This window comes from Saimiri boliviensis, chromosome 12, assembly GCF_048565385.1.
Source record: "Saimiri boliviensis isolate mSaiBol1 chromosome 12, mSaiBol1.pri, whole genome shotgun sequence".
NCBI classification, from domain to species: Eukaryota; Metazoa; Chordata; class Mammalia; order Primates; family Cebidae; genus Saimiri; species Saimiri boliviensis.
Window position 1 is genome coordinate 52,970,937 of NC_133460.1, and position 24,975 is coordinate 52,995,911.

Sequence of the window (24,975 nt, forward strand, 5' to 3'; positions counted from 1 at the left end):
CTAACAGGGAATACCACTAGCAGCAGGGACTGCCGCCAGGGTAAGAGAGGGCTCAGACTGAGCTTGAGCTTATCCTAAACTGAGCCCTGGGCTGGCCCAGGCCACAAGCCTTTTCTATAGGAACAAAAGGCTGCAAGACAACTGCAAGCGTTAGACCACCACCACCATGGCCCAGCTGGGCCAGCACAGCCAAGCAGCACAGCAGGGACAGGGCAGCACAGCCAAAGGCGCATCCAGGAGGGGCCCCACAGCCATCAGCCCTGCTAGGCCTCAGCTCCAGGTGAGCAAGCAGGTTAGGGGAAGCAAGGAGCTCTATCAGCTTCCTAAAGCAGCAGGCAGGTGTGCACCCACAACACACACACCCTCTCCAAACCCCCTAGAGCCATCTAGACGACCTGACTGGGACCCCACGGGTGAAGAGGGTTGTGCTTAGAAACTCTACAAGGATAGATGGTGGGAGGAAAGGCAGCAGACAAAGGCATCCTCCAGCACAGACATAACTAGAAATACAAGGGTGAGCTACTGATGACCCATCGAGGCACCGTATCAAGACTTCCTACTGCCTCGTCTGTTTTCTAACAAGGCTCTGAAGTGCGTGCCATTTTATTTCCACATTACAGATAAGGAACCTGCAGCTCTGGGAAGTTAAACTTCATACTCTTTAAGGCAGTGTAGCTGGGATTTAAACTCAGATCTGTCTTGCCTCTGACCCCATGTTCTTAGTATGTTATGCTGAGCCCCAGGAAGCACTACATCCCCAACACAGTTCCTTGCTGGCACGATTTCCCCCATCACCCCACTCCCACCCCCACAGACCTGACTTCTGACTCTGCCCTTCTTCCTGGCTCGCTGAGGCAAAGCCCATGGCATATCCCAGGGGCTTCTATACCCCCAACCCCCAGGCCATGTTCTTCCACCCACTCTCTCAACAGCACCTCTAATCGTCCCCCCACCCCTAGCAGACACTGCTCCCGGAGCTTACTACCATGGGCAGCTGGGCTGGGCTGACAGCTCTGGTGGGGGTCCCTTAGGGGCTTCAAGATGAGCCAGGGAGACGGAAGCCAGAATATGCCTCCCTCACACTTACTGGCTGAGGAGCAGAGAGAAGGCTGGGGCTGCATGCCTGTAGAGGGGGCTGTTCTGTCCCGGGAGCTCCGTCCTTCAGGCACCGAGCTGCCATTCCCAATGCGGAGCGGGGCAGCTAGCCAGCCAGGGCAGGGCAGGGCAGGGCAGGGCAAGGCAGAGCAGCCAAAACAAACAGAACAAGGCAGGTGAGCGAGCAAGCCGGACAGGACCCGAGCCCGTGGCGCTGCAGTGCCGGGGCAAGGGGACGCCTCGCGTCGGGCTGCTGTGGACACTGGACCACATCCCACGCCGCCACCTCTGCCAGAGAGGCCTCCCAGCTGATGGCACCACGCAGGTGCCCATATCTGGACTGTGGCTTCCAGACGAGCCTTATGACAGCCTGTCCAAGGACCCCAGCTCCCAGGGAAGATGTTCCAGGGGGCCAGGCCACAGGGTCTAGTGCGCCCAGCAGCGCTGGAATCGAACCGATGTGACCTCTCTCGCAGGGCCCTGGAGCTACTGTGGTTCACTTCCTCGTAGCTTTCTGTTTTCTGTCTTTTTGGTTCCAAAAGGTTTGGTGTTCCCTTGCCACCCGGGGCATGCTCTCCCAGCTCTGTCCCATAGTGTTCCTCTGTTTTTTCTGATGGCCTGGCCCAAGGTCACTTACTAAATTCAGGCAAAGGGAGCAATTCCAGGAGGTCCAACCAAAGAGCAGGACAGAGACTCCCAGGGGTCTGGCTTGCCATGCCCTTCTCCACCCGGCCCCCAGCACTCTAGCCAGGCCCAAGCTTAGGCTGGTGGTCCTTACGGGGCCATGAGGACATGACCAAGTATGGCCTCACAGTTGTCAGATTCATTCCAACGCCATCATTCAGGCCAAGATCTTAGGACTAGAGTGACCAACTCATCTCAGTGTTCCCATGACTATGTGGGTTTTACATTTATATATATATATATATATATATATTTGAGATAGTCTTATTCTGTCACCAAGTACACTGGTGCAATCTCGGCTCATTGCAACCTCTACCTCTTGGGTTCAAGCCATTCTCGTGCCTCAGCCTCCCTAGTAGCTGAGATTATAGGCCCCCGCCACCATGCCTGGCTAATTTTTTTTTTTTTTTTTTAGTAGAGACAGGGTTTCACCATGTTGGCCAGGCTGGTTTCAAACTCCTGACCTCAAGTGATCTGCCCGCCTTGGCCTCCCAAAGTGCTGGGATCACAGGTGTGAGCTACAGTGCCCTGCCTATTTATTTGTTCTTAAAAAAACTTTTTAAAATACAGACATGGTCTTGCTCTGTTGCCAGGGTGGTCTCAAACTACTGGCCTCAAGTAATCCTCTTGCCCAGCCCTCCCAAAGTTCTGGACAGGTGTGAGCCAGCACTCCTGGCCCATTGAAGTCTTAAAACCAAAAGTTCTGGGTCCAGGAAAACCAGAACGACTGGTCACTCTATTTATGACTCATGACTCTTGTGGGCTACTTTGGCAGGAACTTGGGATAGCCTAGTTCTGGGATGGCACGTCATTGCCAGCCACAGGAACAGTTTTCTGAGCCCTGGTTCCTGGAGAATCTCTAGCTTAGCTATTTTAAACTTGGGGTCAAAGAAGAGAAGCCTCTTGCCCAGCTCAGCAACACCAGACAGGGGCCTCATATCTTGGCTCCTAGAAAGTAGCTTTTATATCACACCCTCTCCTAGGGGTACAGGAGCCACCATTCCCAGTTCTGGAGGTAGAAAAGGCAGGTGCCTCATTGGAGCCCAGGTACCTGGGTCACTGCTGGAGTCCTTCCCCCTCCAAGGGCCAGCACCTACCTTTGAGGTCCTCATCTTCTGTGGTAGTGTTGCAGCTCTCTGTGGAGCCCTGTAGGCCAAAAAGAACATGTGGGGTTTTTCTGTTTTTCATTTTTTAGACAGAGTCTCGCTCTGTCACCCAGGCAGGAGAACAGCAGCATGATCTCAGCTCACTGCAACCTCTGCCTCCCAGGTTCAAGTGATTCTCCTGCCTCAGCCTCCCAAGCTGGGATTACAGGCATGTGCCGTCATCCCCAACTAAATTTTGTATCTTTAGTAGAGACAGGGTTTCGCCATGTTGGCCCAGCTGGTCTTGAACTCCTGACCTCAAGTGATCTGCCTGCCTCAGCCTCCCAAAATGCTAGGATTACAGGCATGAGTCACTGTACCTGGCCCTCTCTCTACTTTGTGCCATTTTCTTCAGATTACCTATTGCAATTAGATTTTATCTTATTATTATTGAGATGAAGTCTTACCCAAGCTGGAGTGCAGTGGTGTGATCTTAGCTCAGTGGAACCTTCGCCTCCCGGGCTCAAGCAATTATTGTGCCTCAGCTTCCCAAGGAGCTGGGACTACAGGCACGTGCCACCAACCTGGCTGATTTTTTGTATTTTAGTAGAGAAGGGGTTTCACTGTGTTGTCCAGGGTGGTCTGGAACTCCTGAGCTCAGGCGATCCACCCACCTTGGCCTCCCAAAGTGTGAGGATTATAGGTGTGAACCATAGCACCAGCCTATCTTATCTATTTGCTTACTGGTTTTTTATCTGCCTCCCCTCGCACCCACCATTTGAACAGGGAATCTGTCTTGTCACCTCTGCAAACCAGAGCCATGGATGGTGTCTGGGTTCAAGAGATGTTTAGGAATGCTGGTGAAAACACCAAAGGTACAAAGGAACCAGGCTATGGAGAATGCTCCAGGGTCTAGTGATGCTCTTGCCTGTTTTGGTTTCTTTTTGATGAACATTTACTCTCATTTAAACTTCACAACATATGGAGGAAGATTCTATTATTATCATCTCCAATTTGCAGACAAAGGATACTAATGTGCAGGGCCAGGATTCAGACCAGGTCTGTCTGCCTGCAGAGCCTGGGCTCCGTAAGGTATAATGCCCTTCCTCAGGAGAAACTATGGGCACAGGCCAAGTTGCTTCAGCCAAGCCTCTGCAAACACCTCAGCTTCAGGGTGCAGCATATAGACCCCTGGGACCCAGCTCACTTGTCTCCTGCTGACCTGGAAAGCAGGAGACAGGCTCGGGAGCCACTCACCTTGATCCCATCTGTAGCGTTGTGTACCACAGTGGTTTGTGGCTCCTGTGAGAGAAGAAGAAAATTACCCTTCTGACTTGGGGACAGACTACGGCTCTTCCCTGAGGAGCCCCACCTGTACCCCATGACCCCTGCAGACCCTATAATGACCACTGAGGCCTGCCCACCAGCCATCTCCAGAAGACAAAATGTCCTGGCTCAACTGGGGTCCTGGGCAGCTTGGAAAGCCCTGGATTTTGGGCTAGTAAGAAAGAGACGCCCGGCAAGTGCAGGTGGGTGCCAGGAGAGGACAAGGGCCTCTGTCCCTGATTCCTGTTGGTTCTGAGGGCTCTTTTCACATAGGGATCCCATGGGGCAGGTACACTGGAGAAGCTGTGGGACTGAGGGCACAGCTCAGTGTTCATCATGGGGAGTGTGCAAGGCAGGAACCTGGGGAGAAGAATGAGGAGGTCTCCCAGAAAGAGCCAGGACACGAGGCCCCCTCAGCAAGCTGAGCCCAGAGAGCTGTTCACTGTGCCCGCCCTCTGCCTTCCCTAGTTCCTGGACCCACCACCACATCAGGCGGCACAAGGGTCTGCAGGAAGGAGGGGAGTAGCAGGCACCATCAGCCCGTCTTTCCCAGTCACCCCCCCTGCTGACTCTATAGTTAGCCACCACTAGCAGAGGGAGCTCCAAGAGCACAAAGAACCCCTGGAGGAGCCCAGAGAGAACTCAGCCAGTACGAGGCACTCCAGAAGCCCAGAGATCTCAGCAACATCCAGAGGTGGGGACCCCAGCCCTCTTTCCTGTTCCTGGCTTTGCAAAGGAGAGGAGGAGGCAGGTTGTACAATGAGGCCTCCAAGAACTGATATTCAGGTTCCAAGAAAGCTCCTACCATCTCCTTTCCTAAGCAACTCACCTTCCCAGCCCCCATAGCAGACCCACTGGGGGTCCCGGCCCCGGCCTGGGAGGTTCAGCAGAGAGCCCTGATCACTCCTCCCCCCACCAGCGAAAGGAGCAGCAGCAGTTCTGCCATGCGGGATGGAGCACGGCCAGGCAGGACAATGAAGGGGAAGGGGCTTGCAGGGCAGCACACAAAGCGGCCTGCTCTACGGGGACCAAGAAAGGAACAGGCCTAGGAGGTCAGGGAGGGGGCACAAGAGGAGAAAGAGGGAAGGGGCAGGAGGCAGCTGGGGGCAGAGGCGGAGAAGCCGTAGACAGGAGGTACCATGGCCGTCTGCAAGGGCGCGGGCTCTTGGGCTGGGCTTACGAGACTGTTTTTGTTGTTGCTCTGTGGCTGAGACAAGAAAACAGATGGTTTAGTTCCTCCAGAGTCCCCAAAGCCACTCAGGTTCAACTCCCAGACCTCCCTTGCCTCCTGGCCTGGCCTGGAGGAGCTAGGCCTGAGGTGGCCTCTATAACGCTGCACAGATGAGAGTGATAGCTAGAGAGATGATCAGAGGAAGGAAATATTTGTGGGGCCCAGAGTCTGGCTCTGGGGGCACCCTCAAGGTGGGACCAGCCCAAAGACTTGTTTTTAAAGCATCTCTCCAGAAATCTCTGCTTACGCCAGGTGCCATGTCATTGCACAATCCACATCTGACCCAAAGAAGTTCAAGATCTTCCTCCCACTGTACAGGGGAAAAGTGAGGGGTAGTTTATAAGAAAGAACAAAATTCAGAAACTCTGGTCCCCTATCTGTGGGCAGTCTCCTGCTGCCCTTTCAACCCAGCACCTGTATGTCCTTCTTACAACACCAGCTTGAAGCCTGAAACGAAGAGGAAGGAGAAAAGAAAGTACACCTGGCTTAAGAGATGGTGTCGAGGATGGGGGTGGAAGTCTATTTCAGACATAAAATGCATTCACTGACCCCAGGGAGCAGATTCAGGGCTGGGCTGTTCACCTTTCTGCCTGACAAATCTTAAGAGCTGGTCGGCAAGAAGTAAGGGCAATGTTCCGAGGAGGGGAAGGTGAAACCCAGCAGGACTGTGGCTGTAGACCCAGAATCCAGCACCCAGGACAGAGTAGGCCACGCACGGGCCAACATTCCCAATAACAGCATGACCACCAGGGATATATCCTTGCCTTTCAAAACTACATGGTGGTAGCTAGGTGCAGTGGCTCACGCCTGTAATCCCAGCACTTTTGCAGGCCAAGGTGGGTGGATCACCTGAGGTGAGGAGTTCAAGATCACCCTGGCCAACATGGTGAAATCCCATCTTTGCTAAAAATACAAAAATTAGCTGGGCATGGTGCCAAGTGCCTGTAATCCCAGCTACTTGGGAGGCTGAGGCAGGAGAATTGTTTGAACCCAGGAGGCGGAGGTTGCAGTGAGTCGAAATCATGCCACTGCACTCCAGTCTGGGTGACAGAGCAATACTCCATCTCAAAGAAACAAAAACAAACAAACAAAAACATTACACGGAGGGCACAACAAGGGAGGGGCAAAAGGAGGATGGAAGGAAGGAAGGAGGCCGATCTCCAGGGCAGGGAGCCATATCCATGTGATGTTCTCTGCCTCCGATAGTTCCCTAGCCAGCATACTCAATCTCACTGAGGTCCAGTGGGGTTGGGGGCCACTGAGGCACAACTTGATGCCTGCGAGTTCTTCAACAGGCAGTGAGACAAATGTGTGGCTGCTGTCCCTGCACAGGGCACAGCTGATACATAGACAGATAGAATGTGTGTCTTCTCTCCTACAACACACACAGAAAGCACTCTGACTGTCCTACTTCTTGCCTGGAGGCCTCTTGGACCAGACCTGAAGCCATCCACTGCCAGCTTGCTGTCAATGGCTCAGACATCCCCAAACCCAGTCTAGGCATGGAACCTCAAGCCAGGCACCAAGTGACTCCACCGAACAAGACTCCACAGACCGTGGCAGGCTAGAGAAGAGGAGTCCCAGGAGTAGTGAGACGGTGGGTCTAAACTCACAGGAGCTCTGCTGTCTCCCATTCCCAGCAGGAAGAGGCAAAGCCCACCTAGCTCAGTGACTGATGCTGACCTGTTTGGGGCTGGTTAGAGAGGGCTGCCCTACCTGTAAATCCCAGCTGAGGCTAAGACCCTCACAGGGGGCAAAGACTCCAGGGTGCCCATAAAACCTGCAGAGGGCTGGGATGTCACCCAAGTGGCCCCACCTCTGGTTTCAATGGATGGTTTCATAATGACTCAGGCTGCTGTGTTCCCCCTTGGTGCCCTGTGTCCCATGAGAAACATGAGTTAGCTGTCTCCCTGAGGGCTGGGTGGGCAGGATGAAACACTGGGCACAGCTGGAGAATGGGATTTGCATGGTGGCAGAGCCAGGAGATCGAGACTAACAGGTGGGAGCCTGCAACCAGCCCCTCTGCCCACCACACAGTTGCCCTGCAGCTGCCAGTCTATAAGAAGCAGCTGCTCATGCCTGGGAAGCAGGGCCTCTCTTTCTGAGCAACAGTGAGTAAGGGTCTCTCCCTTGCTTGCCGCCTGGCCCCAAGTCCCTACCAGCTTCATGTCCTACCCTGGGCTGCTGGGGGCTGTCGAAGCTCCACAGCAGGGGGTGCCGTACCACCCCTTCCAATACCCACTTTTTAGGCCACTGGGTGACCTTGGGTAATGGCCCCCGCCTGGCAGGACAGGCCACACCTGCCCACACAGCACAGACATGCAGTGAGGATGAGTGAGGCACACGCACATGGCAGAACAGGTTTGCGTGGCTGGCAGGCGGGCGCAGGCAGCATGGAGTGGGCGATGGGTGGGCAGGCAAGGCTCACCATTAGGTGCACGCTGGAACTCGACTTCCTTTTCTGGACACACCACAGCAAGAGGGAAAGAGAAGGGGAAAGAGGAGGTAAGAAGAGAAGCACAGAGACGTTGCAGGTTAGCACACCAGCGTGGGCTCTGCATCAGGGAGAAAAGAGCGAAGGGAGACCCGGAGACCAGCACCAGAGGGTTAAACAGAACGTGGACTGACAGCACTCACACCCTCCAGACCCCAGGAGGGAAGAACTCTTTTGCAGTCAGGTTCGTAGACACAGATTTAGTATCTTCTAGAGATGTCTCAGCCTTGCTCAGAAAAAGCCTCCTAAGGAGATTAAGTCACAAGTCTGTGAGGGTAAGTAACATTTTGCTACAAATTTACAGATCTGGATTCATAGGGTTAGCTCACCCTGTAATGTTATTTATTTTCTCTCATTACCAGAACCGTCTGAAGTTCAAGGGAGCAGCCACCAGGGAAAAAACAAAAGCTACCATAGGCTGTCCTCAGTTTTAATAAAATTTGACTTCTGACTTCGCTGCACCCCTAAACTGCTTTTCAGAACAAGATGCTGAGCTTTTGAAAATCACCTACAGTTAAATGGTGGCCTCCTTTATTTTGTCGGTGTAGCCACATTTGTTTAAAATATTCGAATTTTTTACTGCATTTTGCAATTCATGGGAAATGGAAACACAGGAGTGCCAGTGATTAAAACTATAGCGATCATAAAAAGGCACGGATGTAAGCCACAGGGAATGTTGAAAGCAGTGATTCCTCAGCCTCAACTAGATGCTCACAAACTTTATGTTCAGATGTGAAACAGACACATCAGGATGAAGACCACGTGGAACACTAAAAATATATCCCAGAAGACTGCGTCTAAAAGGTGAAGAGTAATTATGAATTTCATAATTAGCTCACTGGGGGTAAGGTCCCTCTGGAACATGTCTGTCTGTTGTTCAGCTTTTGCACATTCATTGGACAATGCCCAGCAAACACTGAAGGCTGTTTCAGGCACAGTAGACAGAGTTGATAAACTGTTCCTGCCCTCAAGGGCCCAGCATTCTTTAGAAAACATTTTCAGGGATATATTATAAACAAAAGAAAGAGGCTACAAATATTAGAGCTAAAGGAAAAGAAAAATCTAAACATAGTTAGGCCTCTTTTACATTGGCCTTTTATGTATGCATGTATGTATGTATGTATGTATTTTTTATTTTTATTTTTGAGATGGAGTCTTGCTGTCACCCAGGCTGGAGTGGAGTGTCGCCCAGGGTGGAGTCCACTCACTGCAACCTCTGCCTCCAGGGTTCTTGCAATTCTCCTGCCTCAACCTCCCAAGTAGCTGGGACTACAGGTGGATGCTACCATGCCCGGCTAACTTTTTGTATTTTAGTAGAGATGGGGTTTCACTGTGTTGCCCAGGCTGGTCTCAAACTCCTGAGCTCAGGCAATCCATCCACCTGAGCCTCCCAAAGTGCTGGGATTACAGGCATGAGCCACTGCGCCCAGCCTATTTATTTATTTTTGACCAAGTCTTGTTTTGTTGCCCAGGCTGGAGTGCAGCGGCATGATCTCGGCTCACTGCAACCTCTGCCTCCCAGGTTCAAGCAATTCTGCCTCAGCCTCCTGAGTAGCTGAGATTACAGGCACCCACCAACCACGCCCGGCTAATTTTTTTGTATTTTTAGTAGAGCCAGGGTTTCGCCATGTTGGCAAGGCTGGTCTTGAACTCCTGACCTCAGGTATCTACCCACCTTGGCCTCCCAAAGTGCTAGGATTATAAGCGTGAGGCACTGTGCCCGGCCTTAAATTGGCCTTTTAAATATACTCAAATATGGTTATTTTATTTCTAAAATTATCCCTCAAAAAGAGGGGGTTTCCTTATATTCATATATATATATATATATATATATATATATATATATATATATATATATATAACAAATGTAGGTGTGTGTGTACCCCCTTATCCCTTTACCCAACTAAAGTGTTACTGCTTTCAGGGAAGGTTCCTATCTTATATATCTTTGGAATTCCCACAGTACCTAGCAGCACGTCTTACAGTTAGCATACAGACAAGGAAAGTTTGCTGAGTTGAGCTGGGTTTTCTGACTTTGGTTCTTCCCCAGGCTACAGAAGAGCACAGGTTTCTAACTTGCACTGAATCATAGCAGCAAGAACTCTGCACAGGCACTCACTCACCAGGCCCAGTCTTGGTTCTGGTGATTTTTCAGGGGCATGCTGTCAAAGGCTATTGCAGGATCTTGACCTAAAGCAGATTTTTGACTAATGGGGAGTAAGTTCTCAGCTTTCTGCTGGCTCTCTTTTTCCCAAATTGTCTTGCATGAGAACCTGAGATCACCCTTTTCCAAAGACTGTTTCTCAGGTTAGTGAACATTTTTCAATTTCCCTCTCCATTCTTTCAGGGATTTGCCCTTAGCCACGCGTAGCTGGGCTCCCTCTGGACCAGGACACTACCACATTGTCTAAATGCGAGATCTTTTTATTATTATTGTTTTTAAGAGATAAGATATTTATCTATTGCCTAGGCTGAAGTACAGTGGGATGATCCCAGCTCACTGCAGCCTCAACCTCCTGGGTTCAAGGGATCCTTCCACTGCAGCCTCGTGAGTAGATAGGACTACAGGTGCATACCACCATGCCTGGCTAAATGCCAGATGGGTTCTCAAGAATTTTATCTCACTTTTACTTTAAAAAAATCTGTATTTATTTAAAATGCTAAGCTAGAAAAGAGTTCAAACTTCTTTCACATAACTAAACAAAATAATTCATATAGTACTTAGGGAAATAACTATAACCTTTCCTTTTTCTTGCTTTTTTTTTTTCAAAGACAGGATGGCCATTCTGGCCTGGGACTAGCAGAAGGCATGAGTTGTCCTACACTCTCAGGATCTGAGTTTGTGGTCCCTTCGGTCTCGTCCTCACAAGTGGCTCTTAACTCTTCCACAGATCCTAGGTCACTGGCATCCACTTTCAAAGAAATCTAAATAGAAGCTAAGTCCCCCAAATCAAGAGCACAAGATAGACTAGCTGCTCAAACCAAGGCTAGTATTTTGAACATCTTGCAGAAACCTTCTGAACAGTGAAAAAGAAATCGCCCTATGGACACTTAAGCCGTAGGAACTGAGGAAGGCAGAGTTGGGAAGGGAAGACAGATCAAAAGAAGAATCCATGATGGTGAAAGCTCAAGACTGTATGAGAACTCCACAGGCCTCCCTCCTAACAAGGATCAAAATCTTGACTTTCAGGAGAGCCTGGAAAGGTTGAACTCCACACATCCTGCTTTGTCCTCTCCTTTTCGTTTCTTGTCCCTTTGATGCAGCCACAGTATCAATTGTTATTTACCTGTCTCATGTTATAAAAGGACTTCAGCTAGTATACAAGCAATTTGGAAAACAGAGAAGGGGTATGGGAAAACCACTCACACTCCTAGCAATCTTCCAGTCTTTTTAAAAACTGCAATCTTTTAAGATGTCATTATTGTCCAGGTGTGGTGGTTCATGCCTGTAACCCCAGCACTTTGGGAGGTCGAGGGAGGTGGATCACCTGAGCTCAGGAGTTCAAAACCAGCCTGGGCAACAGGCAAAACCAACTGGCAAAACCCTGTCTCTACTAAAAATACAAAAATCAGCTGGGCGTGGTGGCACATGCCCATTGTCCCAGCTACTCGGGCAGCTGAGGTGGAACAATCCTTTGAGCCCAAGAGGCAGAGGTTGGAGTGAGCCGAGATTGCACCACTGCACTCCAGCCTAGGAGACAGAGTGAGACCCTGTCTCAAAAAAAAAAAAAAAAAAAAAAAAATCATTGTAAGATATAATATACAAGCATATGCCTTACCTTTTTTTAAAAAAATTCAGATGCAATCTTGCTTATGTTGCCCAGGCTGGACCTCCTGGGCTCAAGCGATCCTCCCACCTCAGCATCCCAAGTAGCTGGGATTAACAGGCATGAGCTGCCATGCCTGGCATTATGCCTTACTTAAACAAAAAGAGTATTTAAAAAAAAAAAAAAAAAAAAACAGTAGTACGCAATCTAGATGAAAAATGTAGAATACAGAAAAATGTATGAGAAAAAAAGTTTCTCAAATTCCCATTATCCAGTGAAGTTACTATTGACACTTCAGTGGGCTTTCTTACAGTCTTTTTCCTCCCCACCTATTATATACTGAATAAATATCTACAAACACATTTCGTCAAACCAAATTTAGATGATAGTGTATGTACTCCTTTATTTTATTTTTTTGAGATGGAGTTTTGCTCTGTCACTAGGCTGGAGTGCAGTGGCACGATCTCGGCTCACTGCAACCTGATTCAAGTGATTCTCCTGCCTCAGCCTCCTGAGTAGCTGGGTTTACAGGCGTGTGCCACCACGCCCAGCTAATTTTTATATCTTTAGCAGAGATGGGATTTCACCATGTTGGTCAGGATGGTCTCAATCTCTTGAACTCGTGATCCACCCACTTTGGCCTCCCAAAGTGTTGGGATTACAGGCATGAGCCACCACACCCGGCCAAAAATTAACTTTTTAAAGGTTTATTAAATGTATTTCCCATAATTATTTAGTCATTTATTGGCTTTTTTTTTTTTTTTTTTTTAAAGACAGAGTCTTTCTTGCTCTGTCGCCCAGGCTGGAGTGCAATGGCGTGATCTTGGCTCACTGTGGCCTCCATCTCCTAGGTTCCATTGGATTCTCCTGCCTCAGCCTCCCGAGTAGCTGGGATTACAGGTACATGCCACCATACTTGGCTAATTTTTGTATTTTCAGTAGAGACGGGGTTTCACTATGTTGGCCAGACTGGTCTCAAACTCCTGTCCTCAGATGATCCATCCACGTTGGCCTCCCAAAGTGCTGGAATTACAGGTGTGAGCCACTGCACCCGGCCCATTTATTTGCTTTTTAAAACTCTTTTTATTTTTAAATTCAAAAATATTTTTAAGAGTTGAAGGGTATCACCATGTCGCTTGGCTGGCCTCAAGTTTCTGGGCTCAAGCAATCCTCTCCTGCCACAGTCTCCTGAGTAGTTGGGACTACAGGCATGCACCACTGTGCCTGGCTCCTTACTGGCTTTTGAAATTGTCTCCAATCTAGTTTTTGAAACAGAGCCTCACTCTGTCATCCAGGCTGGAGTACAGTGTTATGATCATGGCTCACTGTTACCTCAACCTCCTGGGCTCAAGCAATCCTCCCACCTCAGCCTCCCAAGTAGCTGGGACTATAGGCATGTTCCACCATGCTTGGCTAATTTTTCTTTTTCTTTTTCTAAGAAATGGGGTCTCACTATGTTTCCCAGGCTAGTCTCAAGCTCCTGGGTTCAAACAATCCTCCCACCTTGGCCTCCAAAGATTACAGGCATGAGCCACTGTGCCCAGCCTCCAATCTTTTCACTGTTATAAATAATATCATATTGAACATTTTCCTGCTTTTAGCTTTTCCCTATTTTGAATTATTTCTTTAGGAAAAACTCCCAGAAGTAGAATTACAGGGTAAAAGAGTAATTTTTATGGTTCTGACACACAGGCTGTTTTAGAAAAAACCACTCTGGTTTCACTACTATCACTGACTAAAGAATTCAAAAATGGCACCTTGCTTCAATTTACATTTCTCTGGTAATAGTGAGGCTGGAAATTTTTCCACATTTGTTTTTTTTGTTTTTTTTTTTTTTTGAGACAGAGTTTCACTCTTGTTACCCAGGCTGGAGTGCAATGGCGCGATCTCGGCTCACCGCAACCTCCGCCTCCTGGGTTCAGGCAATTCTCCTGCCTCAGCCTCCTGAGTAGCTGGGATTACGGGCACGCGCCACCATGCCCAGCTAATTTTTTTTTGTATTTTTAGTAGAGACGGGGGTTTCACCATGTTGACCAGGATGGTCTCGATCTCTCGACCTCGTGATCCACCCGCCTCGGCCTCCCAAAGTGCTGGGATTACAGGCTTGAGCCACTGCGCCCGGCCTGATTTTTCCACATTTGTTATCCAGTTCTACTTCCTTATTTTCAGGTTGTCAGTTTATTTTCTTTGATCACCTATCTACTGATTTTTTTTTTTTTGAGACAGAGGGTCGCTCTGCCCACCAGGCTGGAGTACAGTGGTGTAATCCTGGCTCACAGCAACCTCTGCCTCCCAGGTTCAAGTGATTCTCCTACTTCAGCCTCCTGAGTAGCTGAGACTACAGGTGTGCGCCATCACATCTGGTTAATTTTTGTATTTTTAGTAGAGACAGGGTTTCGCCATGTTTGCCAGGCTGGTCTCAAACTCCTGGCCTCAAGTGATCTGCCCGCCTTGGCCTCCCAAAGTGCTGGGATTACAGGCGTGAACCACTGCAGCTGGCTTATCTACTGGGTTTTAAGAGGAATTATTTGTTACAAAAACTCTTCCAATAAAAATATTAACCCCTCCCATCACAATTGCTGTGAATATGCGGTTGGCCTTTTAATTTTGGGTGGTCACTGGCCTCTGGTCCCACCATGATGCTGAAGCTCTTTTCTCAAAAGAATGTGGCATAAAACTCATTTACTGAGCACCTATCTGGGTCAAGCACATAACACATCACAGGGCTAGGTTCCCCACACGTCCTCATTCAGAGCCTCTTACCTAATGATCTGTCTGCCCAGCTCCGGACCTCAGCATTCCTGAAAGAGCTGCTGCTGGACGTCTATTCTTCCTCCACCTCTCTGTTCTTCCTCTATTTCCTTTGCTGACTCTTCTAGCCTTTTCTTAACACAGAATCCCAAAATTTTGCCTTTACCAGACTCTTAAACATTCATGTCCTTTGGATTCATGAAATTCAGATTCTGCCTCCCAGCCAAGGTCTATACAATGTGAATTCCAAGCTGGGCTCTGGATGTGCATGGTTTTAGCTGGCTCCTTTGGCTAATCTCACGTGGCTGCACGTGACGTTCATCTTTGAGACCAGTAGTATCTACAAAGTTCAGCTAGAAACCTGTTCCTTGGCCAGGCACAGTGGCTCATGCCTGTAATCCCAGCACTTTGGGAGGCCGAGGTGGGCGGATCACAAGGTCAAGAGATCGAGATCATCCTGGCCAACATGGTGAAACCGTCTCTACGAAAAATACAAAAATTAGCTGGGTGTGGTGCTGCGCACCTATAGTCCCAGCTACTCAGGAGGCTGAGGCAGGAGAATTGCTTGAACCCAGCAGGTGGAGGTTACAGTGAGCCAAGATAGTGCCACTGCACTCCAGCCTGGCAACAGAACAAGACTCCATCTAGAAAAAAAAAAAAAAAAATAGGGAGGCCAGGCATGGTGGCTCAAGCCTGTAATTCCAGCACTTTGGGAGGCCCTGGCAGGCAGATCATGAGGTCAGGAGATCAAGACCATCCTGGCTAACATGGTGAAACTCCCTCTGTACTAAAAATATAAAAAATTGGCCCAGTGTGGTGGCACACACCTATAATCCCAGCTACTCAGAAGGCTGAGGCAGGAGAATCGCATGAACCCAGGAGGCAGAGGTTACAATGAGCCAAGATCATGCCACTGCACTCCAGCCTGGGTGGCAGAGAGAGATTCCATCTCAAAAAAAAAAAGAAACCTGTTCCATAATGGTGCCTTTATCCACCCTCTCCCCTCCAACTCAGCAGTGACTACTTTATTTCAGATTTCATTTTATGCAATTGCTCTTCCCTTCAGCCATAAAGAAGATAACTGAAGTTCCCAGAATCATCAAGCTGTTTCAACCTTGTGTATCTTCACATGCGCTCTTCTCTCTGCCTGGAATATCCCTTCCCTCCTGTCTTCTCCTTAACCCAGCAAAATATAGCTAGTCCCTCAAGCTCAACTCCTGGGCCATCTCCTTCCAGAGATTCCTGTTCTGGTTTGGATGCTTATCTGTCTGCTCGTCCAGTACCTGCCCGGTGCATACCTCCCCAAGACCTCAGCAGACTGCACAGAACCAGTAGCTGCCCTGTGTCTTTCCCACTGTGAACACCTTCAAGGGTGGATTAAGTTTTGCCTTCCTAACTCTTGGGGGCACAGCAGGTATCTTTTTTTTTTGAGACAGGGTTTTGTTCTGTCACCCAGGCTGGAAAGTACAGTGGCTCAATCTTGGCTCACTGCAGGCTTGAACACCCTGGGCTTAGGCAATTCTCTCACCTCAGCCTCCCAAGTAGCTGTGACTACAGGTGTAAACCACCTTCCCCAGCTAATTTTTTTTTTTTTTTTTTTTTTCAGAGACAAGGTTTTGCTATGTCACCCAGACCAGTCTCAAACTCCTGGACTCAAGCAATCCTCTTGCCTTAGCCTCCCAAAATGCTGGGATTACAGGAGTGAGCCACGGCACCCGGCTTGCCAAATCATTTCTATCAGCACTCTCACCATAGCTTCCCTGCTCAGTGGCCTATGGTATTTCCCATGGTCTGACACAGAAACTTCCAATTCTGCCTGATAAGACTGATCCAACCGTATTTTTGACATCCCTCTACCACATACCCTGTGTTCTCGCTGGACAGAGAGCATCAATATGTATGAGAACCCATACAAATATAATTTGTTGTTTTTAAGTTAAAGAAATGGCATGTTCTCAATGTATTTTATTTTGAGACGGAGTCTCGTTCTGTTGCCAGGCTGGAGTACAATTGTGCAATCTCAGCTCACTACAACCTCCGTCTCCCAGGTTTAAGCCATTCTCCTGCCTCAGCCTCCCGAGTAGCTGGGACTATAGGCGCACACCACCACACCCAGCTAATTTTTGTACTTTTAGTAGAGATGGGGTTTCACAGTGTTGGCCAGGATGGTTTCAATCTCTTGACCTTGTGATCCACCCGCCTTGGCCTCCCAAAGTGCCTGGATTATAGGCATGAGCCACCGTGCCCAGCCTATTATTTATTTATTTATTTACTTATTTTCAGACAGAGTCTCGCTCTGTTGCCCAGGCTGGAGTACAATGGTGTGATCTTGGCTCACTGCAACCTCTGCCTCCTCGGTTCAAGCCATTCTCCTGCAGGCACCCACCATTATGCCTGGCTAATTTTTGTATTTTTTGTAGAGACAAGGTTTCACCATGTTGGCCAGGCTAGTCTTGAATTCCAAACCTCAGGTCATCCACCCACCTTGGACTCCCAAAGTGCTGGGATTACCAGCGTGAGCCACCAAGCCTGGCCCATATTCTCAATTTAAATAAAACATATAGTAGTAGTAGTAGAAAGTAAAACTGCAAAGTGAGTCTCACCTATGTCCCTGCAGCTTTCTCCAGTAAGCTCTCTCCTATGAGTTTCCTGGACTGAACCATCCCACATGGGTCCACTAGCCGTGCTCAGCTGACTCTAGGCACGGTCCTCTTCCTGCAGTGACTGAAAGCCGCACCCCCTCTTACACCTCTGTTGTGTGCCTCTCAGAACAGAATGCTGCATGGACCTCTGATTGACAAGTATTTATTAAACACTTTCTCCAACTAAACTTGCCCCCTTTCCTCACCTGGTTCCATCCATCTAGCTCAGGGGCAGAGCTTGGGGCCTGCATGATACCCCCAGCTCCATGTCAGAGGGTGTGCGCGGAGCCCAAGCTCTCCTGCGAGGGGCAAAGGACACAGAAGCAGGCATGCAGAGAATGAGGGAAAGAGGAGGGAGTGGGGAGGGAATGGGACATGTGTGTACATCTCAGCTGTGGACATAAGATCCTGGGAAAAGGCCCAGTGAAAATTTCTAGAGTGTAAGTTGGGAGGCTTCAAGATAGCATGAGTTCCTACGCAGGCCCTAGCCCCAGGATCCTTTCTGCTCCCAAAGCATCTACATTATGTATTGGGCCCTGTGGGTAGCCCCAGCCAACTCTCCTCTACTTTGGCCAAGCAGCCACTCCCAGCAGAGCTCCTGGTGGGTCCCAGGTCCCTCCTCTTGCCCCAGTCCCACGGGAAAAGCTCCCTCACCCAGTGGGAACAAGCCGTGATCCACAATGGCCCTTGTCTTTTTCTGAGGAGCCTACGCGTCAAGAAAGCTCGAGACTCTTGCACTCAGTGGGATCTGAAAGTGTTGTAGAGAGAAGGAAAAAGACCAAAAGGAGAGTGGTTTCAGGTTCCAAGCCCCATACCCTGCCTGAATCACTCAGGCAAACTTGGCTTTCATTTGATTAAAAGAGTCTGTGCTTTTAAAAGGAAAAAAAAAAAAAAAAAAAAAAAGATAACCAAATGACCTAAAAAACCCAGGGTCAAGCCCTGGAGATGAAGCATTCGTGTGGAAGTCAGGTTTCGGATTCAGCTCTGCTATAAACTATGATTTGGATCACTTCCCCTGAGTCATACCCATCCAGCTAGGGCCAGGAAAAATACCTCCCTACTTCCCTCTCAGGCCAGTGGAACCTGCTGTTCTGAGCACAAAGGCATCTGGTTTAAAGCAGACTAGCAAGGATAGGAAGATTCCCTGGGAAAAGGGGAACTAGGTGCCAAGAATTCCCATAGTGACTGCGGGGAGAGAGAGGCCAGTCTGTTCAGAGGCTGGAGACACTTACCTTGACACCGCCATCTGACTTCTTGTTCAATAGGCTTTTGGCAGCTGTGAAAACAAAGAGGAAAATCAAGTCTTCTGCATTGTACCCTCTCCCCAGCCTGAAGTCCAGCAGCCAGATCCACAAGAGAGTGCTGTGTTTGACAAGGGAGCCAAGGGTCTCCAAAACCCCCAAAAGAGGCACTTCCCAGTAGCCGCTCAGCAAGAAGGGCATCTCAAGTGGCATCAGAGCCCTCAGGGTGGCACCTCAGGATCTCCTCTGCATGGAAGAGAGCATGGACGCACAGCACTTAGAGGAGAAACCAGGCTCAGTACTGGAGCTGCCTGGGGCACTGGCACTGGGGACTCTGCCTTTGACAGCTTCGACCCAGGCCTGGAAGCAGAGTGCCAGGGTAAAGGATGAGGGCTCCATCCCTAGGTGCCATGGAAGTTCTCTGGATGGCCAAACTGCAAGGATGCAAGACATCTCCTGAGTGTTCTCAAGAAGCAGAGTGTCACAGTTCACACAGGAGACCAGAGGACAGACAGACAGTCACAGACACAGAAACCAGAACCACCTACAGGAGGGTTTTGCCAGGGGGTTGAAGCCTTCACTGGGCAGGTCCTCACCAGGTTCACTGGGTCCTAGCTGCCACCCTTTCCCCAGTGTCCATTCTCTGGACCCGTGAGCAGGAAGGACTGGGCAGAATAATAAGCTATCAAACAGATTCTAGCCAGGCATGGAGTGACGCTCCAGGCTGATGAGCTCTGTGCCAGAAGGCTGGTGACACCAGCTGGTCACAAAGGCCACAGGAAGGCAGCAGTGGGGAGGAGAGTCTGGGAGGCACAGGGAGAGGGAATCAGCTAAACTGCCTGATCCACCTGGCCTGCCTACCCTGGGTTTGTGTCTTGGTTCCACCGCTTGCCAGCTGTGTGACCTTCAGTGAGTTATTTAACCTCTCTGAGTCTCAATTTATCTATAAAATGGGATAAAGTAGGGACCTACATCACAAGAGTGGTGGGGATCCAGTGAGATTATGCATGAAAAGCACTTAGCAGAGTGCCTGGCAAAGCGTATAGCAAGTACTCAGTGTCTACCATTGTTGTCACTATTGCTGCCACCCTCCTGCCTTTTGGGTAGCCATTCCTCCCCAAGCTGTGTCCCATCTCTCTCCAGTGAGAATAGGAGTCATTCCATTACAAGAATGCTGACTCCAGAAAAAGGCCTTTGATCTCATCTTGTGGTGCTGGGTTTGAAAGTTGCTTTTTCAATGTGTTGACTCCTGAGCCTGACCTCCTACTGCCTAAGTGCTTTCCGTTTACCAGCCAGCTCTCCAACACAGGGTGCCCATTAGGAACACCTGGGAGCTTAAAAAAAGCGTATACCTACCCCATCCCCAAAGGTCTGATTTTATCGTCTGGGGTGGAGTCCTGGCATTAGGACTTCTTGCGAGCTCCCAGATAATAGCTGTACTGTACAGGCAGGGCTGAGAGCCTGCGACAGGGTGATCTTAAACACCGCCACGTTATTTCTCATCCCCATTGGAGAGGTGAGGACACTAAGGATGGGAGAGCTGGAGTGACCCGCTCACGGTGGGGCAGGGCTAGGATCCAAACCCAGGAACAACTGGCTCTGAGGCTTCTGCACTCTGGGGCCTTTCAGACCTGGAGGCCTGCAAGCACCAGACTTCACGGTTTTGAGGGGCGCAGCTCCTCTGTGGGATCTGAAACAGCGCTAGTCCTAGCACTGGGCAGCTCAGGGCAATGCCCAGCACTGTCTCTGAGGGGCCACTGTCGGCTGCAGCCCTCCCAGGGCGTCAGCCTCTCGGCAAGCCTCCCGCTGCCCGGCTCCACGCCCCCAGGCTATTGCCTCCTGAGAGCTGGCAAGCGCCCAGCATGCATGGCTGGTTAGGGGGGCTCCATAACAACGATGCGCTCGCAGATGCCAAGTTAGGTAGTCTGTCCGGCATGCCCATCTCAGCCCGCAAGCATGGGACGCGCCTCCCTGGTGAGTAGGCCTGGCATGCTGGCCCTCCTGGTGGGGTGACAGGGGGCCAAGGCAGGCGGTCGGGGAGGACTCATGCCACGTACCTTGCCCGGCCAGGCCGGCGGCGCTCGCGGCAGGCGAGGCGGGGGCGGAGCTCTGCCTGCCAACTGAGGGGATACAGTCTCTCAGTGCACAGAGCCCCGCAAAGCCACGGGGCCATCAGCAGCGAGCATGCCCCAGCGCGAGGCGCAGCCCAGGCGGCGTGGCCAAGCCAGCCGAGCTGGGGGAGCGGAGCGCCAGGGGCAGGCTGAGGAGGCAGGCGCAGCCAGCCCTGCAGCAGTCTGGGGGCCTGGGAGGACTGTGCCGGGCCAGGGCATAGGGAACACCGCATCTCCACCAGATGGAGAGGGCTGCAGTGCCTGTCCCATGACCCCCTTTGGAGAGGGTCTGGGGCGAAGTGCCTTGCCCTTCTGGGGTAGCCCGGTCCTAGCTTAAGGCTGTGAGGGAACGCCTTCCCTTCTGGTCCTTCCTTCCCTAGAAGCTAAATGAGCCCATGGTGAGAGAGCCGGGGGCGCAGAGCAGCTCTCTCCCCTTTCCACATCCCACACATTAGAGGGACTGGCACACAGGGCCCAGGGAGGGTCTGTGGCCCTTGTGCAGCTAAGTTTACTGACGGGCCCCAGCTCCATGCCCCCCAGCGCCTCAGAGACACAGGTCCCTGTCTTAAGGGAGGTAGCTGGGAGAGGCAGCGTTCTCAGCCTATGTGTCACAGTGTGCTGAGGGGAAAAGAAATAAGCCCCAAGAAAGAAAACAAAGGCTGCTGAAGCCATACACTCTGGAGTCCCCGATTCACTGTTGGCCAAACTGCTGAAGTCCAGGCTGAGCCACATCCCCTATTTGGGGTCAACTCAAAAAACAGCCCTAGGGAAAACACACAGGTGCCCCTCCTTCTTGACTACATCCATAGACACCTCTTTCTGCAGAAGCTTCCGGACAGATTCTGTCCTCACCTGTCCCAGAGTCAGGGCAGAAGAGGCCATCCTGGGATGCTCACAGCATTGTTTGCCTCCTCTGACCCAAGGCAAAGTGAGCTCAAAGGCCAGTCGAGGTCTGGCCAATAACAGAAGGCTCTATAGGGATGAATAAAATGCTTTGTCCTAATGCCTGACTTCCTGAAACCAGGATGCCAATTTCCCGAAATGGAGGGGGAGGCTGACGCAGAGGCCTGGGGCCACAAGACAGGGCCCTTGCTATTGACTGGCCGGGCTGAAAGAGAAGCAGCAGCCTGTCTTCACATTTCTTCAACTCAGAGCGGGGAGAGGACAGAGCTTTGCTCTAGGGGTAGCATAGAAAAATGCCCTTCAGTGTCCTCTGGAAAGGCTTGTAGACCCAGAGAGTAGAAGGTGCGTCATTAGAGGACAAGAAGCACGGCGTGGGACTCCAGTTCCAACGTCAGAGGCAGGTAGCCATGCTTCCCTGTTTCCACCTGCGAGAGGTGGGTCCGGACCACAGTCTACCTGTGATGGGTACCCACAACACAAGAGCAAGCCCCAAAGCAGGGTCAGAGGAGAAGGACTGAGGCGGGGCACTGCCCGCCCTGGGCTTACTATCTAGCCCTCCATGGCTCTCAGGCTACACCATGAAGCCCTAGGCCTCCCTGCCTGCAGCATCCTCACAGCCAAGGCCCTTGGGTTACCTGAAGCGAGTGCAGGGGAGCACGTCAGGACGGGCGCTTGGAAGCAGCTCCCACCAAGTGGTGGCTTGGGTTCCCGCACAACCCCATGTCCATAATGCTGCCAAGGGGAAGCAGGGGAGGGAGTCTTGTTATGGGAAGAAGGGAGTCTTGAACCAAAACAGTGAGGCGAAGGGTTAGAGGGAGGGAGGATGGGGGAGACAGCAAGCTGGGCAGAGCCCTCTCTGTCTTCGGTCTTGACATTAATCTTTTCCTCACAAGCCACTGTGCTTCCCAATTGAAGGCAAACAATAATAGGGGCTGGGGTGAGGATGGGGGCAAGGGGAGAGTGGAGTGTCTTGCATCTTAAAAAGAAATGTCAAGTGTGATTTACAAATTACTGGTCCCACCTCTCCCAATTCTTTATGCAAATTTAAGCAAGTTCCTTTCCCTCTCCTGCCGGACTTTATTTCTTCACTTTTATAGCTAGTGTTGTAGGAAATATTTTAAGCACAAGTCATTGAAAAAGGTTTAAACATCTGGAATAATTTCTATTAGTCATCTCCACTTGGACAAAATGAAGAGATCATCCCAGCAGCCAAGTGAACGGCGGCAATTTGGCAACTGAGAAGACTCGCTGTCCCTCACCTCTCTTTTCTTCCCCCAGCACATTCTCCAAGACCCTAGACTGGCTAAAATCTTTAAAGTGCTGAGAGTCTTCAGAGAGTTAAATAAGAATCCAGAGAAACAAGGTACACAGCAAGCTGGGCAGGGTACTCCCTGGGGGGGTTCTAGAAGACAGAATTCACAAATTTGAGCCCAGCCCCCTGAATCTCAGGAGCAGGACTCAGCAGCAGCAGCAGCCCCTCAAAACAGGATCCTCACTCGATCTGGTCAAGGTGTGGCCCAGGACACCCAGCAGTTCCCAGGATGGCAACAGCCCATTCCCGACCCACTCACCTCGGCATAATCAAAGTACACAGCCAGGAAAACATACCTGAGAAGTTCCTGGAGACGAGCATAGTCGTGAGGATGGCACCCTAGGGAAAGAGGAAGGTCCTGTGAATTCACTGGGACCCCAGAAAAGGGCAGGCTGGTCCCAGGCAAAGGCAGGTCCTGGCTAGAGCTGGAAGACATCAGGCCTCTGGGTACCCCCACCATGACCCCAAGATACCAAGATATGTACAATCTTCAGAGCCCAGCTCCAGCCAGGAGGAGAGCTTCCTTCTATGATGGGGCAGGAGCCACACTGGTGCAAGGCATGATGTCAAGGAGGCTGGCAGCCCAGAAGCGATACTCACCTTCAGTTTTCTCCGGGCATTGAACTTGCGCAAACACTCCACAGTCTCCTGACGATGCATCATGGACGCCACCGTGGATCGTTGCTAGAAGCCAAACAGACAGGGCATGAGCCCCAGCCCAGATCCTCTGCACCTGCCACAGTCCCGGCACTGACACCATGCCCAGGACAGGGTCATGCTCTCAGCTACCCCAGAGTTGCTCTGAAGATGAAATGAGGTCATGGATGTGAAAACGCCTGTAGAATAAAAGCACTACCCCAAACTCAAGGTTATGTAAGAACAACACGGATGTGAGAAAGCCATCACTGATGCTAGGTGGGGGTGCTGACAGCGTTCTGCTCTTCCTTAGGAAGCAGAGGCTGCAGAATAGGAGAGTACCCTGGGGGCTGTGATCCTTATTCAATCACTTCTTAGGCAACTATTTACCGAGCACCTACTGCGTTCCAGATGCTCAGCAGTGAGAGCAGGGTTCCTGCTCTCTGCAGAGGACATTCCTTCCTTCCCAGAGCCCCTGTCAACACACCCCTAGCAAAGTCCTAAATGAAGCCATGATCCCAGAAGCTAAGGATCATCAACTTGAAGCATCAATTCTTTTCATCATTTTGGATGGCATTGATTGATTCTGATGGAGTCTCACACCTTGTTGTCCAGGCTGGAGTGCAGTGGCATGATCTCGGCTCACTGCAGCCTCCACCTCCCAAGTTCTCCTGCCTCGGCCTCCTGAGTACTGGGATTAAAGGCACATCTCATCACACCCAGCTAATTTTTGTATTTGCAGAGATGGGGTTGGCCATGTTGGCCAGGCAGGACTCAAACTCCTGAACTCCAGTGATCTGCTCACCTCAGCCTCCCATAGTGCTGGGATTACAGGTGTCAGTCACGGCACCCTACCTTTTTTTGATGGAAATTTGTCTTCAATATACTTACTGCTAACTTCCTGGACTCCTTAAACAGAGTCCAAGGGATACAGTCTACATTTCCTTGATGACTCAAGTGTCAATACAAGCATCAGTTGTTATGTCATTTCAGAATACAGTGATGTCCTTAGGGGCTCGAGATACACAGGACTGCAGAGGGTACGGCCTGCAAAAATGACCCCGGAACAGAGTATTTCCCCCATTCTTGGGTGCCCACTTCAGGTTGCTCGCCCTCTCCCCTTGCTGTTGCTGTTTTCATCAGCCTGACAGAAAAACCAATCCTGGCACCTGCAGCCCGGTGCCCCCAACCCCACGGGGCCTCCTGGTGATCCTTTTCCTTACTCTCTTTCCAGGTCTGGAAACAATTCTCCCCACCTTCTCTACCTTCCCCAAGTCTCTAATTTCACCTGCTCCTCAGTGTAAATTTCTCAAAAGCAAAATGAGAGATCATCAGCAAGAACCCCTTTCAGCTCAGACTCCTACCCAGGAGCCAATTTTCACCTGCCTCCACCCTAACAGGGGTCTCAGGGGGATCAGGCCTCATGCCTGGGATGGACCCCTTGCCCGGGGCTCAGGAGCCCCTCTCTCTGCTATCCAAATCTTTGCTTCCTCAATTAGCCAATATCTTCAACTCCTTCCTCTGAACTAGATTCTTCTTTATACATTATAGTTAAGCCTCTCCTTAAACAAAAAAAAATTTTTTTTGAGACAGCATCTCACTCTGTTGCCCAGGCTAGAGTGCAGAGGCACAATCATGGCTCACTGCAACCTCCACCTCACTAGGCTCAGGTGATACTCTCATCTCAGCCTCCCAAG

General features: G+C 50.6%; 1 protein-coding gene across 25 annotated transcripts in view; it reads right to left on the bottom strand.

Moving 5' to 3' along the window:
- CAMK2G (calcium/calmodulin dependent protein kinase II gamma) overlaps window positions 1-24,975 on the bottom strand; it is a 61,854-nt gene that overhangs the window by 5,606 nt on the left and 31,273 nt on the right. For 4 of the 25 annotated variants that reach the window (XM_074382414.1, XM_039478308.2, XM_039478307.2 and 1 more), the window contains exons 11-19: window positions 23,243-23,326; window positions 22,939-22,981; window positions 20,374-20,436; window positions 18,308-18,351; window positions 7,850-7,882; window positions 5,329-5,397; window positions 4,122-4,166; window positions 2,877-2,925; window positions 1,088-1,201 (exon numbers count right to left, since the gene is read on the bottom strand). In XM_074382414.1, the coding sequence (XP_074238515.1) occupies window positions 1,088-1,201; window positions 2,877-2,925; window positions 4,122-4,166; window positions 5,329-5,397; window positions 7,850-7,882; window positions 18,308-18,351; window positions 20,374-20,436; window positions 22,939-22,981; window positions 23,243-23,326 (544 nt within the window). The remainder of the gene's footprint in view (window positions 1-1,087; window positions 1,202-2,876; window positions 2,926-4,121; window positions 4,167-5,328; window positions 5,398-7,849; window positions 7,883-18,307; window positions 18,352-20,373; window positions 20,437-22,938; window positions 22,982-23,242; window positions 23,327-24,975) is intronic. The other 21 variants (XM_074382415.1, XM_039478314.2, XM_074382417.1 and 18 more) reach the window with 15 other exon arrangements.